The sequence below is a fragment of the Limulus polyphemus genome, unplaced genomic scaffold (genome assembly GCF_000517525.1).
Source record: "Limulus polyphemus unplaced genomic scaffold, Limulus_polyphemus-2.1.2 Scaffold794, whole genome shotgun sequence".
NCBI classification, from domain to species: domain Eukaryota; kingdom Metazoa; phylum Arthropoda; class Merostomata; order Xiphosura; family Limulidae; genus Limulus; species Limulus polyphemus.
The window spans coordinates 210590-228657 of NW_013666404.1; the positions used below are offsets into that span (position 1 = coordinate 210590).

General features: G+C 34.3%; 1 protein-coding gene across 1 annotated transcript in view; it reads right to left on the bottom strand.

Annotated features, from left to right (window-relative positions):
- The window catches only part of LOC106460555 (potassium voltage-gated channel protein eag-like), a 95805-nt gene extending 87442 nt beyond the window's left edge, over positions 1-8363 (bottom strand). The window contains exons 1-2 of the mRNA XM_022387298.1: positions 8283-8363; positions 6817-6955 (exon numbers count right to left, since the gene is read on the bottom strand). Coding sequence (XP_022243006.1) covers positions 6817-6895 — 79 coding nt within the window. The 5' untranslated portion in view covers positions 6896-6955; positions 8283-8363. The remainder of the gene's footprint in view (positions 1-6816; positions 6956-8282) is intronic.
- Positions 8364-18068: the final 9705 nt, after the last annotated feature.

An 18068-nucleotide genomic window follows, 5' to 3' on the forward strand; every position in this document is an offset into this window, starting at 1 on the left:
GCCAGTTCTTGAGTTCTCTGAGACACGATATATCAGTCTGCTGAATCATCCGGATTTGACCAGTTTTTGAGTTCTCTGAGACAAGATATATCACCAAATTTTCAGGTAGTACATAGACTTTCTCTTCTGTCGTCTGAGTGTCTAAGGTCGACTTTAGTATTTCAGCATGCTGTTTGTTTGTGCAACATTATTTTACAAATGTTTTCTTAATTAACTGTAAATGGAGCTTGTTGAGGTACTAGTAATACAGTAGTGAGAGAAGCTGTCGAAACTCTCACGATACCTATCGCAGCGAATTTTCATACTTTAATTGTGTATAAACTTCACCATCTAAAGCTTATTCGAAGTTCAACGTTTAAAAGAGATGAGAACTCCAGGGGTCGCAATACCAAGTTCATCATAGAATTTCATATTTTCTGAATAATCTCGAACCCCGTTTTTCTACAAAGAAAAACTTTATTTTTATGGAACAGTTTTCTCATGAAACTCCGACACTCAAATAAACCTTCATTCTCAAGGTACAAAAAGGCACAAATCAAGCAATTTAACTAACGCGTATTTATTGCTTCCATCAAAAGCAGTTTAAATATAGTTTATTTACCAATTTCTTTAAATGTGTAGCAAAACGAATCGCCTATTTACTGCTTTCTTCAGTTATGTGACAAAACAAGCAGTTTAAATGTCTGTATATCCTATAACATCCTGTGTTTGAGGGTATTTATTAAAGTGAATTATTATTGGAACACATTCAGAATGTTAGGAAAACACAAAAATCAATCAGAGACAAAAATTCAAAACCACATGAACCGATCGCTCTTCATCAGGGACAACCCATAAATGAACAAATAAAGGGGAGTGTTAGAAAAGGTGGAGAGACGTCATGATAGACCACCATTAAAACCCGGAAGTGTTTGGATTATTTTTCAAATAATTGTGGCCTGGTAGACTTTGGTAGTAAAGGCGCTTGACTCGCAGTCTGTGGGGCGTGGGTTCGAATCCTCGTCGCCGAACATGCTTGTCCTTTCAGCCGTGGGGTGTTATAATGAGATGGCCAATCCTGCTATTCGTTGGTAAAAGAGTAGCTCAAGAGTTGGCGGTGGCTGATGTTGAATAGCTGCCTTTTATCTAGGCTGTTATTTCTTACTTAGGGACGGCTAGCACAAATAATCTATCAATCTACTATATGCATACGTATAAAGCTGCGTGCAAGCCGTGGATGTAATTTGATGTTTATATGGCAGGTATGACATGTGCCATAGGGATTAATTATCAACTTATTGTTGCAATTGTATTGATGTCGCGTATAACTTGTTTATATATAGGGTTCCTGCTCTTTCGCATACGATGCAGCTAACAGGATAATAGTTTTCTTTACCAATGCATGATCGATTTCAGCCGTGTTACACAAACGTCTATAGCGTAAAAAACGTCTAGGCCGTCTTCCACAACAGAAATCTTTAAGGCGTAGTTAAAAAAATAGCATCAGGCTCAGTTTCGAGCATCGGATCGGCAATCACGGTGATGGTTGGTAAGTGTCGAATTATAGTGAATGCTGGGTGACTGCGAATTTTATAGATCCTGCAGACAGAGTAGCCATCCTTTAAGTTGACTATAAGGAATGGCAAGAACTGTGCAAGCAAGAGATGGCGATTCTAGGCGAAAGTGAGGCAGAAATGTTATAGTTATATATTTTATTTGGAAAATATTTAGTTTCAGATAAAGTATGCAGCAGCAACGGACCATCAGAGTTTAGGGTCGTCACAGTGGAAGAGGGTCGTAGAAGTATCACGACCCAAACTTCATCAGAAATGGAGGAAGAAAGGGATATTAATATAATCCATTTTTAATTGTTAATTAGTTCGTTTTCAACCTTCTAGAGTGTGCAGAATGTCACTCTAAGAGGAAATCTGGCCAACTCCAGCAAAATCGTGACCAACCTTACTATGGCCAGTAGATAGGAGGAAATATAACAACTGTAAGAAATATTAAAATGCTTATTTGTATACATATGATCTTATATTTTGACACATTGTCATATATTTACATTGAATATGTATGCATGCATTTATACAACTTGAAAAATTCATGTGGCTATCTATATGTACGGCATTACAGCTTTAAACAAACTATAAAGCCTGCATGCATATATATATATATAAATGTATATATATAAATGTAAATACTAGCCAATATACATTGCTTGTGTATAACTCATGCGATTACAAAATCCAGTCCACGTACCATTCTAGTATAGTTCAGTAGTCCCTGCAATCCAGTGTTTACAAACTCCCCATACAGCTACAGGGTATATAAATATAGTACATTTTACAAGCACATAGATAACATGTGGTATGTTGATCACCATGCATCATAGTGATCATACATACAGTATCATAGCATTGTGGCAATGATATTAGGAGCAATAGCCATTCAATCTGCATGAAGCCAACCCAAAGGTTGTCATTGTTTCCATACAGAGCATCGTAACTACGTATTTCATTAAACTAAACTGTTTCAAATAGGACAGTATAGTTATTATACAAGACATATTATTGACATTATTTCCTCAAGCTACAAATTCCTATTTTGACTCCATGTCTAAAAGCTGTAATATTTAGGAGAGTCAAAATAGGCACTTGTAGCTTGATGTAAACACTATGTCTCAAAATCTAAGCTTGTTTGTTTACTGTTTTGGCGATTGCATTTTCACTTTAATCTACCTATCATGTTTCTGTATTATTTTGAAGGTCCCTATTTCCTTCTTTTAAGTTCACAATATTTAATAATCTTGTATATATATATATATATATATATATATGTTGGCATAGTTAGGAGTCATCTTGGTACCAATTGCAATACCATTAATTTGAAGCTAATATTTGTTGTTGAATTGAAAGTTGTTTAGAGATAAGACAATACCGACAAGTTCAGTTACTTTTGAGATTCTGGTGGACTGGAAAGTTTTAGGGAAGTTTTTATAGTTTTAAGTCCTTCATCTGAGGAATATTAGTGTAAAGGGAAGAAACGTCCATTGTAAACAGAAGGCTGCTAGGAGGTAAGAGACGTGTATTTCCTTAATGATATTTATAAAGTGAGTCATGTCCGTTATGTAAGAAGAGAGGGTATGTTGTGGTCAACAAAATCAGAAAGCTTCTCAGTGATCATGTTTGTGTTAGAAATTATGGGATGGCTAGGATCATTAGATTTGTACATTCTTGACATGTTTGCTTGGGTGTTAGTTGCTGGAAAGTTTCTTTGTTAATTTTCTTGTTTTGGAAGAGTTCAAGTCTAGAACTGGTGGTTTTAATAAACTGAGTTGTAAGGTCCTTTGTGAGTTTCTTGTATAAATTAGCGTCCTTAATTTGGTGGTTACCTTCAGCGTTATAGTCATCTTTGTTAAAATATCAATAGCCTCATCCTGGTCCATTGGCTTATTTTATAATACTTTTGTTTGACTTTAGAGTAGTACTTTCTTTTTGATTCAGGTTATTGTTTATTGCTTGGAAGATTTTAAGGCTTGTATTATGTGATTTTCTTCAGCTTTAATTTAGCTCTCTGGATGTGGTTCTCTGTTTGGTGAAGGTGTCCAACGGGACTTTTCTTTGAAAGTGGAGTATGTAAGCGGTCAGTAAGGTGAGATTTGTTGTGAAAAAAATTCTTGAAATGTGAGTTTCCGAGAGAATTCGTGAAGATCGGAAAGAAGTTCGGGTTCATTAACAAAGTTCTTGTTTGGACAGAAGCTGAGATATTTACTAAAGAGTCAAAGTTGTTCATCTGAAAGTTACAATTGAAATATTAATTACGTTAGAAACATGGGGAATGGGTTGACTGTTACGTGCAGGATCTACAATGTATTTGTTTCTATTTAATCACATAGCTACACGATGGGCTATTTATGCTGTGCCCACCACGAGTGTCCACATTCGAATTATTGCGTTATAAGTCCACAGACTTACCGCTGACCCACTGAGACGTAGGGGGCAGGACCTATGAGATCACTATTATTATTTGCATATGCAACTCTTCTGACTGACACCGAAGAAAAAGACCCTCCTGTTGTTTAACACTTTAAACAACTCGGTCATTCTATTAGTGACGTGAGTCTCACAGGTATCAAAACTACAACTGATAGAAAACTGAAAAGAGCCTACTGGATTGTCACTTTACATGCTGTTCATCCTTATGAAATAAATTTAGATCCTGAAGTCGTTGACCTTCGACCATCAATTAGATTCCTGTCTGAGAAGTAAATTGTTCCCCTTTCCTGTGTCAGGTGTAAATTCTTTAATTATCTATTGATGACAATTTTGCATGTTTGTTTGTTTTTATCTATTTATTTATTTTTTTAGTTTTTTCTACGTAACATTTTCTTGTTAATTATTTTCATATATCTTATCTTTATTTTCCTTTATCATTATCCAGTATAGAATCGCTTCATATGTTTTAACAAAATCTTTCCAACCTATTTATATCTAACATTCTAGTTTCCTGTCGGAAATGAGCCACCTGCAACAGTCCTGTAAAAGCTAATCATATCACTGCCGTGTTGTCATGGTGGTCTAACATGATGTCACTCCACTTTTTATTTACACTTCTCTTTACTTAGTAACTCCGAATTTGTCCCTGATGAAAAATGATCCATATTTATAATGCGCTCGAATTATAGGGTTTCACATTTTTGTTTTTAGCTATTGGAATAGGTTGTTCATTTCAATTTCTCGCTGTTGTCGAACATAGACACAATAAAAATGGTTGGTTATTTTGCTTAACACAACTGCTTAAAGGACAAAACGCTTCTACAGGGGTCTAGTTTCTAAATCGTTATATTATTGTTATATTAAAGTTTCTCAACTAAACTTGGTATCATAAATAGTACGAAGTTTTAAAACATCATTGCTGGAACAAAGTATTTTCTTGATTCATTCTAGTCTAACTATTATTAGTTTCGACCCAAATGTTGTTTTCTCTTTTTTTCTGGATCAGGTTTATTTTTCACCTGGTCACAAGAAAAGTGGCGCGTCGTTATTGTGTGTGATGATTATAATAGTGCGCGTAAAACAAAATTTATAGCGTTTTGCAAACTTCATACATAGATATATTACGGTGAAAAAGAAATATTCGAGTTTCTTTCTTCCTGTTTTTTATCTGTTTTGGACAACAGTAGTTAAATAACCAGACTAGCTAAATAGACAGCAGTATTGTTGAGTAACTATATAGGCCTTCATGTGCAATAGAGTTAAATAACCAGACAAGCTAAATAGACAGCAGTATTGTTGAGTAACTATATAGGCCTTCATGTGCAATAGAGTTAAATAACTAGACTAGCTAAATAGACAGCAGCATTGTTGAATAACTTATAGGCCTTCGTGTGCAATAGAGTTAAATAACCAGACTAGCTAAATAGACAGCAGTATTGTTGAATAACTATATATGCCTTGATGTGCAATAGAGTTAAATAACCAGACTAGCTAAATAGACAGCAGTATTGTTGAGTAACTATATAGGCCTTGATGTGCAATAGAGATTAAATAACCAGACTAGCTAAATAGACAGCAGTATTGTTGAGTAACTATATAGGCCTTCGTGTGCAATAGAGTTAAATAACCAGACTAGCTAAATAGACAGCAGTATTGTTGAGTAACTATATAGGCCTTGATGTGCAATAGAGTTAAATAATCAGATTAGCTAAATAAACAGCATTATTGTTGAGTAACTATATAGGCCTTCATTTGCAATAGGAAAAAGTAATCATAACAAAACAAACAAATACTCTGGCAAATAAAACATGATCTAAAATGGGTTCTAATAGCACATATTACAACAGTTTAATCAAACATAAAAACTAAACACATTTCAATTTTTTTTTGTGTCTCTGTGTGTATAACACGCAACAGTATCCAGAGATACACCGACAAAACGTATCGTTGCTCTGTATTGTCTAATAATGTAGTTTTATGATTATATAACGTTATTTGTATGCAGAGTAACAAAATGTATTCGTATTACTATCACAAATTGTGAGCCAATTAGTTCTTAAACTATTATTATAATGTTTAGTGAGGATCCCACTCAACAGAATAATTGGTTAAAAAAGACAAATCCTTATTTTAACAATTACTCCGTTTCGATCTATAGCATCGGCTCATCATCACGTAAGAGTTATAATGAAAAGGGCAGTTGGATTTCAGAGAACGTTAGACTCGTGATGGCTAGTTTGTAAGTTACGTTGAAATATTTTTTAGTAGAATGAGGTAAAGAAAATATTAATCCAGATAAAGAGGGTTGGCTATGAAAACTTTATCAGTAGTGCTTCAGGTATTTTCATTCTGTTGATGTCTGTTTCTCTTCAGTTGATTTCAACAATGTTTTCAGTGATGATATGTCCAAAAACATGTGAGGGTCCTTTAAGATGTTCCTTAAGTCGGGTTTCACTTATCTCCCGGTTTCTCCGATATAAAAGTGTTTACATAAGTTGTATTTTGGAGTGAAAGCCTTTGCTATGTTCGTTGTTTTCTTTTTTGAATAAGTCTTATTTTATTCTATGTTGAGTGTTTAAGGTTCTATTTGATTTGATGGAGAATTCTTCAAGAAAGAAACGTCTAAAGAACAAAACTATACAAATCTTAAAGACAAGAACAATTTAAATTTCAGCTCCTTATGTTGTATACATCGACAAAAACTTGTCTTGGATTATGGAAATTACTCAGGAAGGAAAGAACTGTTAACAAGTTTTTTTTTTTCAGTAACACTAGAACCGAATGAACACACATACAACAACAACAGTTCTGTAGTTAGTTACAGAAGAACCTTACTTACGGAGAGAGTTATATCTCCTGATGATGTTTTCCAAGAAGGTGTTTTGGGGAGCAACAAGACCTCTTCTCCCAACCGGCATTATGTCATCACTAAAGGGTGGGCTCGTAAATCCTGGAGCTCAAGTCTGGAAACAGTAAATCTGGAGAGAATAGGTAGGTAGAGTATTTTGGAGCGTGACATAAAGTTTGTACATAATCAACGTTAGCACACTTCAAGCTCTTTCAAAAAAAGAAGCGTTCAGTATTGGTGCAGATCACCAGTGGACAAGGAAAATTAGGCCGTTCTAATAACTTTACAGAACATGGTATAACAGAAGTTAATATCAATAATAACTTTCTTTTTAAGTAACCTTTTTTGTAGATCCAGTTAAGTTCTAATTAGGTTCTATGCATAGTTAGTTCATCCTTTACAAAATATAAATCTATAGTCACTTAGAACTCTCCTGTCTTTTATTAAACATGAATCTGTTGTTACTCAGAACTTTTCTGTCTTTTATTAAACATGAATCTGTTGTTACTCAGAACATTCCTGTCTTTTATTAAACATGAGTCTATAATCACTCTCTTTTACTAACCACGAGTCTGTAGTCACTTAGAACTCTCCTTTCTTTTATTAAACATGAATCTGTTGTTACTCAGAACTTTTCTGTCTTTTATTAAACATGAGTCTATAATCACTCTCTTTTACTAACCACGAGTCTGTAGTCACTTAGAACTTTCCTGTCTTTTATTAAATATGAATTTGTTGTTACTCAGAACTTTCCTGTCTTTTATTAAACATGAATCTTTAGTTACTCAGGATTTTCTTGTCCTTTACTAACAACACATCTGTAGTTAATCAGGACTTTCCTATCCTTTACTAACCACACATCTGTAGTTAATCAGGACTTTCCTATCCTTTACTAACCACACATCTGTAGTTAATCAGGACTTTCTCGTCCTTGACTAAACACGAGTCAGTATTACTCAGAACTTTCCTGTCTTTTATTAAACATGAATCTTTAGTTACTCAGGATTTTCCTATCCTTTACTAACCACACATCTGTAGTTAATCAGGACTTTCTCGTCCTTGACTAAACACGAGTCAATATTACTCAGAACTTTCCTGTCTTTTATTAAACATGAATCTGTTGTTACTCAGAACTTTCTTGTCCTTTATTAACCATGAGTCTGTAGTTATTCAGCTCTTTCCAGTCTTTTACTAAACATGAATCTGTAATTACTCAAGGCTCTTTTTTTTGTCCTTTATTAAACATGAGTCTATAGTTACTTACGGCTTTTCAGTCTTTTACTAACCAGGTGTCTATAGTTATTCAGAGCTTTCCTGTCTTTTACTAACCATGAGTCTGTAGTTATTCAGGGATTTCCTGTCTATTAATAACCATGAATATATAGTTACTCAATACTTTTTATCCTTTACTAAACATGAACCTGTAGTTATTCAAGGCTTTCCTGTCCTTTACTAACCATGAGTCTCTAGTTATCCAACTCTTTTTTTCCTCTTTACTAACAACAAGTCTGTAGTTTCTCAGGGCTTTCCTGTCCTTTACTTAACATGAATTTGTAGTTTCTCGGGGCTTTCTTGTCCTTCAAAAAAACATGAGTGTCTACTTATTCGGCCTTGCCTGTCCTTTATTAACCATGAGTCTGCAGTTACTCAAGACTTTCCTGTACTATACTTTACATGAATTCGTAGTTACTCAAGGCTTTAATAACATTTACTAAACATGAACCTGTAGTTACACAGGGTTTTAATGTCCTTCACTAAACATGAACCTGTAGTTATTCAGGGCTTTACTAAACCTAACTCGATACATTGTATCGTCTTCAACCTCGAAGGTTTAGTCAAACCAATTACCTCCATAAGCATTAATCTACAAGCCTCTGTCGATTCCCTGACGCTGTCTCAGTTGTAAGCAAAGCTTATGTGAACGTCAGTGAGCCTGGAGACGAGAGTGCATCAAGGTTGTCGTGCATCTGGCTTGGTTTCACAAAGGTAGTGGGTGCGCACTCCTTACATTGCTCAACCGAAAACAATACGCACGCCTGTCGTCATGACAACCGTGGCGGCGGTCACACATGCCCTGGTCTAACTGTCTATTGAGTATTTTTTAACATTAATACCAGAGTAATAAATGACCTATGTTAAAGTAAGCCCTTGCATGATGTACTCACAATAATGAGGCATTTGAATAAAACGAAACTCTGGTGAACGTATGTATAGAATGGCTTATAAATGATAAGAGAAAAATATTTGAAAAATAACAAGAGTGGTAAAATTCTACATCACGATGAAAATGTTATAGGTATAATGTGTCATATCTTATAAACAAAAAACTTCGTTGGGTTTGAACCCAGATTGGTGGATAGTTTAATTTGTAGAACCACGTAGAACAAGTTTCACGAGCTACTGAATTAAAAATGAAAGAATTAGCTGAATTTTTCGTTGCACGCGTGTGTTCGAATCCTTATCATTCTTACACTTTTTCAAATATTAACATTTCATAGCTTGACCTGCAGCTTGTACAAACGTTTTTCCCACATTGTTTTCGTAGTTTAATATCTGGAAAGATGTATTTGGGTTAATAAATCCATTCTGGGCTACAGGTTAACGAGTAGTGCACTTCTATTTCTATCTGCCAAAACGTGATGACTGTGTTGATCACAGGAAAAGACTTCCTGACGGGGCTGCTGTTATTATTTCAAATAATCTTGGTTAAAACGTCAGAGAGAGAGAGAGAAAGGTCAAAGGTCATAGTGATCTCTTTCAACGAATCGATTTTAATATATTTTTTTCACTTCTGTGAGGTTTTAGGACGTGACAAATGAGAAAAACAAAAGAGATAATATTTTCAATTTCCAAGGCACTTATCGTTGAGCGGCCTTCTCCGTGTTTCTTTATATTTACACTTGTTTTTAATTTATTAATGAAAGTTAAAAATTAATTAATTACTAAAATGTCTTTCAACAATTATATTAATTATACTTCTCCAGTTTTTATTAATACAAATGTCTATAGTGTAGAGTGATGAGTGATAATGATCATTTATACGAGCGTAACTAAACCCAGTTGTTAAAAAAAAAGTCTTAGGGGATCTTTAAACGGTTGCTTAAGTTAGCAAAATACTAAAATTTTATAGGAGATAAAGTTAAGAAGAGTTTAAAAAATATATAGCGTAGAAAATAAGAGACATAGACAGCTTAGCTTTTAATAGTCTAGTTATTGATCGTCGAAAGTTTAATGAAGCTAAGATGAAATGTTAAATAGATGCACGTATTTTGAAGTAAAATTTTCGAATGCAAAAATATATATATATATTAATTTAAATACCCCATGAAGGTTATTTTCCCGAAACTTGAACTCTGGTTTCTTGCTTAAAATACTTTTAATTATTTAGATATTTTCCAAATGAAGTTCGTATAAATGCCACTTTAGGTCGTGGTTTCTTATACGAATGATAGTCAAATCTCATTATTCGGTCTGATAAGAGCAGTCCATGAGTTGGCAGTTGACAAGTCTTCCCTCTAGTCTATCGGTTTAAAATAATGGATAGCTCTTGGGTAGCTTGGCGGGAAAATTCAGAAACAAACAAAATCTAATGGCCCAGTGCGCATGACTGGCAAAAATAGTTTAAAACAGTCTGAATCGTATTTGTACTAACACATTCCATTCCACATGCAGCTGAGCGACAAAACAAAGTTATCAAGCGATGCCATTGATTGAAAGATATATCCTTTAATTTGAAATCAACTCTCTGATTGGTAAATATCTCCTTTAGTTTGAAATCAACTCTCTGATTGGTAAATATCTCCTTTAATTTGAAATCAACTCTCTGATTGGTAAATATCTCCTTTAGTTTGAAATCAACTCTCTGATTGGTAAATATCTCCTTTAGTTTGAAGTCAACTCTGATTGGTTCCTTCCAATTCTGATCGTATAAACAAAATTTACATAACTACATTTGACTTTTCTTGTCGTCAAAAGAAAGAGAGATACTTTTTTTGTTTTAAAGCAAAGCCACAACGGACTATCTGCAGTGTCCACCACGGGGAATTGAACCCCGGTTTTAAACGTTGTAAGCCTGTAGACTTACAGCTGTCACACCGGAGGACATGAGGGAGAAAGAAATGATAGTTCTCAACGTTTTAACTTTAACAGTCTGATACACCTTATCAGTTAATTATTTCAATAAAATAAATTAATAATATTTCAGAGTCTCATTAAACAGTTATGAAAAATGAAATATCTATCTATCTGTCTGCGTGTCTATCTAGTCCCCCTTTGGGACAGCGGTAAGTCTCCGGACTTACAATGCCAAAATCAGAGGTTCGATTCCCCTCGATGGTCACAGCAGATAGCCCGATGTGGCTTTGGTATAAGAAAAACACACACACACACACTGTCTATCTAACAGAATTATCCGTCTGGTGTCACAAGTCCTTGTGAGGAACTGGCTGGACATATTAGGGTTACATTTTGAACTTGAAGCTCGAGTTTAAAAGAATATAGAATCGAGCGAGTGGTTCGAGTTTGGCAGCAGTTTCAATTTTACCACTTTACTGCTGTGAAAGAAGACTCGTCCGAGGCGAAGAGGTTACCGACGGTAAACGATAATGATGCTTAAGGCGCGCATAACACAGGAAGTTTCACATCGGACAAAAGGTTCGTGAGCTATGGCTAAAATTATGAAAAGGAATGCCCACGCCCACATTCACAGAGTTATTATTTTAAGCCTGCCATTGCCGGGTTCTTGTAATAGTATATATCTGTGTGTGTACATAGTCAATTGGATGATAATGAACCGAATGGAACTCATCTCATAAATATCACAAGTCCTTGAAATTAAATTTGTATTTATTACAATACGTTTTAGTCAAAATGTTCCCCAGTATTCTTTACAGTTATTTAGACAAAACACGTGGTTTTTTGGTTTTGGTTTTTACAGAAACGTAAGTATTTCTCGATTAAAACGGGAAAAACTACAAATGACTAGTAGTATTCCAACAGTGTAGGGCGGGCGTGTCCTAGGAATTTGCGTGCCGGACTATGAATTTGAGGGTCCATGGTTCGTTTGACGTTGCCAGAAAAAAAATTGCTCTCCGTATTTTGGGCCGTGGATGCATTATAAGAATGACAGTCAATTTCCACTATTCAATCGGACAAGAGGAGCCCAACAGTTGGCGGTGGGTGCTGTTGACTAGCTGCTCTCCCTCTGATCTGTTAGGGCAGGCTAGCGCAGATAGACATTGTAGAGCTGTGCACGAATATCGGAAACCAACTCAAATCAGTCGATCAATGTGATAGATCAGTTATACAACGACATGCCATTGTTTGTAAAAATATTTTCTTTCATTTAAAAAAACCAAAACCAAAACACAATTTTGTCTATCTCGAGATGAAACATATAAAAATATTATATCTCTCTTTCAGTGAAAAAAAGCAATATTTTCTACCAATAAAATGTAAACTGCTCTCCCTCTCGACCAATCAGAGACACGATTTTTCTATGCTTATTTTTCATCCTGTTGCATATACCCTCAAACAACTACTCTACAAGAAACGTTGGCTTTGTTTAATATTTTTAGCTATTTATTTGACCAAATCGATGCCAGTGACGTAAGACATCGATTCTTATACCGCGTTAACTGTTTTGTTATGTTAAGTATTAGTCAGTTACTTGTATATGAAAATAAGTTCAAGGAAAAATCCAATATCGACCTTTCGCTTCTTGACAGAAATATTGAGGAAAATTTGGGCTTTGGTAAAACACCATTTAGCTGCTTATGTCTCGTTTTGAAAGGATAGCTTATAAAATAAATGCTAATTCTAAATAGCCGTCATAAATTTTCGTGATGTTGCGCGTAATATCAATTCGAATAACGTATTTTTTGTATTTTAACCACAACAAAAAAAGCTAAAGCGAGTTACCATCTAGAGAGAAAAGCCAAAGTTAAAAGAGACCTGTAGGAAATAAATCCCCACCTTCAAGAAAAGAGACCTATAGGAAATAAATCCCCACCTTCAACAAAAGAGACCAGTAGGAAATAAATCCCTACCTTCAACAAAAGAGACCTGTAGGAAATAAATCCCCACCTTCAACAAAAGAGACCTGTATGAAATAAATCCCCACCTCCAACAAAAGAGACCTGTAGGAAAGAAATCCCCACCTAAAAAAAAATCCTCCATAATACATAAGGATTACTTTTATTTGCAGTTTATTATAGCATTATTCTATGAGGAATAACGAACAATGATGCATGAAAACACCTAACTTTTAATGCTGATGATCTAACATTATATTTAATTACAGTATATTAATTTTACATTGATTACACAGACCTTCGAATTTAAACTTCATAAATATTGTTATGGTTTTAATAACAGATTTTCCATAATTCAGCTACGCAGATTTATAAAATAATAATATTATTTTTTCTATCTCGTAAGCATTTTTTATAAATCGGGAAGGAAAAAACTCTTACTTAGATCAAATTATTATTTCGTTTACCACAATGAACATTTTTTATTATTATGTTTGTTAACAAAAATACAAACTGAAGAAAAGAAAAGAACACTGATGTAAAATGAATATGCATCCTCATTCATCCCGCTTTTTTTTGTGAAATCTACATCCTTTAGTCTCAAAACTGTTGTGGTCTTTCCTTTATGTATAGCGTTATGACGTTTTGTGAAAACTCTGTACGTGATGGAGAAAAATTGATATAATTTTCGGATTCAGCGTTACAGGAATTATCGTAAAACATGCAAAAATTCCAAGACAATAAAACCATCGCAGACCTGTGTTATTAAAATAAAAGAAATTTAAAACATATTGATAAATCAGAGATATTCGGAAAGAACATAATTTCTGGAATTTTTTTGCAAGACAAAAAGTTTTGAACTACCGCGGAATAATAGATATGACTTGAATTTCACTTATCTCAGTTTGAACAAGGGCTAAGAACAATAGCTCTACATGAGAGTATTCTGTTTTAGAAATAGTTTGAATTGAAGCCCTCCTGTTTAACTTTACTATCAGATGGCGCTCCACTCCGAGCTAAGTGACGTTACTCAACAACTGTCGTTTTTCGCTAGGTTTTAAACGAAACAAAATGTTAGTAGAAGTACAATCTAAAATTATTTGGAAGATGGATTTCATTTTCAAAAATGGATTTATAAGCAACAGCTTAAAGAAGAAAATGATCATATTGTTTAATTTTCAATATTTATACGTCAGAATCAAACTATCTATATGTATAATAATACCTTTCTGGTATAATCGAAGCTAACCTTCTTCTGTGACTCGACTGGTGTTCATTGATTTCAGCACTCTTCAGTCCTAATCAGTTCATAGCCCGCCGTGTAAGCGATTCGCACCTATTTACTAAATAGCCCACAATACGTAGTACATAAATGTTTTCCAAACATACGCAATTTGTCTATCACAACTGCCTTGCACAATGGCAAATTGTTTGATAGCATAATCTGAACACCAGAGGGAAAGTCTGCTTGTTTCATAAATACAATGGAAAACGAGCTGTGGTAGCGAATTATTTTATACAATAATAAGCAGAAGACCCCTTAAACGGTTGCGTGAAATACAATATTTGGGATAGGCGGAGCGAGATTATGAACAAGATAGAATTGTCCAGTAATAGAAATAAAAGTTCTGAGGATCAGGAATGATTTGTTTCACATTCTCAACATATCTTTTTCCACTTCTTTAATCCAAACTTCAGCTTTCTTCACCGAACTTCTTGGTGAATTGCAAACCATTTATGGCCATCATTATTTTAAAAGATCTTATTAGGCTATTATGTGATAAAGTTTGTTCTTTTAGAAAGTTTACAGCTAAAGAAAGAGGGGGGCATGGAAGTTTCATTATATTCGACAGTTTTAGAAATTTATCTACTCTTTGCCAAAAACAATTGTAAATGTTTTGTTGTGTTTAAGCTTCTGATATATGTTATAAATAAATGACCTAGTTGTTTTCATAATATATTTTATTCATTTTATTAGTCAATCACTTATGTATCTGACATTAGATGGCGCCACAAGAACAATAATATTCGATGTTACTCGTCGTTTTTAAAGTTATTACAAAATAAGGCGAAAGATGTTGAAGATGTTTTTAACAGGTTTTATGAAACATTTGTTCCGCATAAAAACTTTAAGGCATCAGCCTTCAGAAATTCATTGGGCTTGAAGTTCTTGACGATTTAAAAGAGATAAAGAAATTATCCCTACCCTATAACATTGCTCAGATGGAAGAAAACATTGATTAATATTTTGTGTGATAATGAATCACAACAAAACTAATAATAATTTTAATCACACCTACCTTTACTGGCCCTTGCGGGTTTCCAGTAAGAAAAGGATAGGCCTATAATAGCACTTTAACTGTTCACCATTGCTGACGACATCTCTCGCTCGCTACCAGAGCTCATCAGGCTTACAACATCTGAAGAACAAGCTGAAATGTTCTAATAATGAGCGAAATACTTCATCGGCAGCGGTGTAGCACAGAGTGTGTTCGGTTGAAATGCTCCTACAGGCTTATACTCTTCTTGCTGGAAACTCTTACATTAAATTGAAATGTAATTAATAGGCTTAAACGTTGTGAATCAAAATCAGAGACGTATAAAAATAGATTATTCTGCAATGACTTGTAGGAAATGGAAGATCTGTCTGAAACGCTAGTCTTATACGATTCTGATTTATACTCCAAAATGCACACATTAAGAGAAATTACAAAAAAACAACAACATCAAAAACATCTACACGTTACAAAATTTTCACTAATATTTTAGACTTGTTAGTTTACAATGCTTCGCCAGCCTTCATCGTTTAAACCGCAATTAGTAGAGATTGGATTAAAACTATAATCAGTTTTACTGTTATGTATTATCACAATGTATTATTATAATGTATTAGCACAATGTATTATTATAATGTATTAGCACAATGTATTATTATGATGTATTAGCACAATGTATTACTATAATGTATTAGCACAATGTATTATTATGATGTATTAGCACAATGTATTATTATAATGTATTAGCACAATGTATTACTATAATGTATTAGCACAATGTATTATTATAATGTATTAGCACAATGTATTATTATAATGTGTTACATTATTATAATGTATTATCGATCGACAGAATATGCTTCCTCATTCTGGGCATTATACTCCATAAAATCTCGAATAACACCGATTACATTATTAACAATGTGTTCTTAAACAAAGCTTAACAATAACAGGATATTATAATTATCAGTGAAACTCCTAAACTGCATTATCACAGAGGAGAGAAAAGGCATATCGCCACATGTGTAGAACTCAATCTAATTAAAGCAAGAAGTTCCCAGCTTTAGGCTTAAAGGTGTTAACGACATTACATTAGGACTCTCTTTGTGATTATGGTCAGGTGGCTGGGGAGCTCGACTCGCAATCTGAGGGTCGCGGGTTCGAATCCCCGTCCCACCAAACATGCTCACCCTTTCAGCCGTGGGGGCATTATAATGTTACGGTCAATCCCACTATTCGTTGGTAAAAGAGTAGCCCAAGAGTTAGTGGTGGGTAATGGTGATTAGCTGCCTTCCCTCTAGTCTTTCACTGCTAAATTAGGAACGGCTAGAGCAGATAACTCTCGTGTAGCTTTGCGCGAAATTCAAACAAACAAACTAATTATTTGTGATGATTAAGTATAAAACTTACATCTTCACTCTAAATTAGTGAAAAGTCCAAGAATTTGTGTTCGTAGAACGTTTCTGTGAATCGAACACGACCACCAATTTAGATGTTCGTATAAGGATTAAACAGTAATTATACGCCCACTTTTAATCAACAATAAACCCGTTGTTTAGTTTTATGACTAATTAGCTATTCATGTTTGACTAAGAGGATCACATATTACGCAGCGTCCTTACACGGAATGTGTAGTAAATAAGTAGCACCGACTATGGCACAAATTTGGTTTTAAGCATTTAAAAATTACAATCAGATTGTTCTGTGAAAAATAACTGGTATTTACAACTGAAGCAACGGTCTGCTTGACTGCATGTTTTAATTGAAGGCTACAGAACAATATACGAACTTTATATAAGACAATATAATAAACTTCACACAGGGGGTTAGTTATACGAGACTTCACACAGGGGGTTAGTTATACGAGACTTCACACAGGGAGTTAGTTATACAAGACTTCACGTAGGGCTGTATGCAGCACTATATATGAGAATTCACACAGGGAGTTGGTTATACAAGACTTCATATAGGGGGTTGGTTACACAAGACTTCACATAGGGTTGTATGCAGCATTGTATATCAGACTTCACACAGGGGGCTGGTTATACAAGACTTCACATAGAGCTATATGCAGCACTATATACAAGACTTCACACATAATTTTCTTCAGGACGTCGTATATGAGTTTAAAGAAGACTTCGCAAATAACCTTACACAGTAATTTATACACAGCTTTATATAGTACTCCATACATTAATTTGTATAAAACTTTGTACAGGGATTTATATAACAATATTTCACACATGAATTTGTACAGAAATGGATAGAGGTGTTTATAGTTTATAGGGGAGTTTAACATGATTTTACAGATTGCTTTATACATGACTTTATACAAGAGTTTATAGAAGGCCTTATACAGGATTTCGTACGTGAGTTTATACAAGAATTCACAGATAACTTTACACAATAGTTTATATATTACTTTATATAGGATATCATAAAGGATTTTTTTCATGACTTTACACATGATTTCATAGAGAAGTTTATAGAGGACTTCATACAGGAGTGTATGCAGGACATTATACAGGAGCTTATATAGAATTTCATATAGAAGTTTAAAGAAGACTTTGTACAGGATTGTACACAGGACTTCATATAGGACTTTATACGGCTTCATACAAGACTTCGCAGAGGACTTTATACAATAATTTATACGAAACTTTACACAGATCTTATATAAGACTTCGTGTAAGACTATATACAATTTACTATATACAGGACTTTATGCAAGACTTCACACAGGACTTTATACTAGAGTTTATACAATACTTTATATAGGAGTATACATGGTTTCATACAGGACTTTATATATCACCTCACACAGAACTATATACAGGATGCTACATAGGACTTTAAACAGGGTGTTATATAGGACTTCAAATAGAATTATACTCAGGAAGTTATACATTATTTATGTCATGGACATGACAGGAGG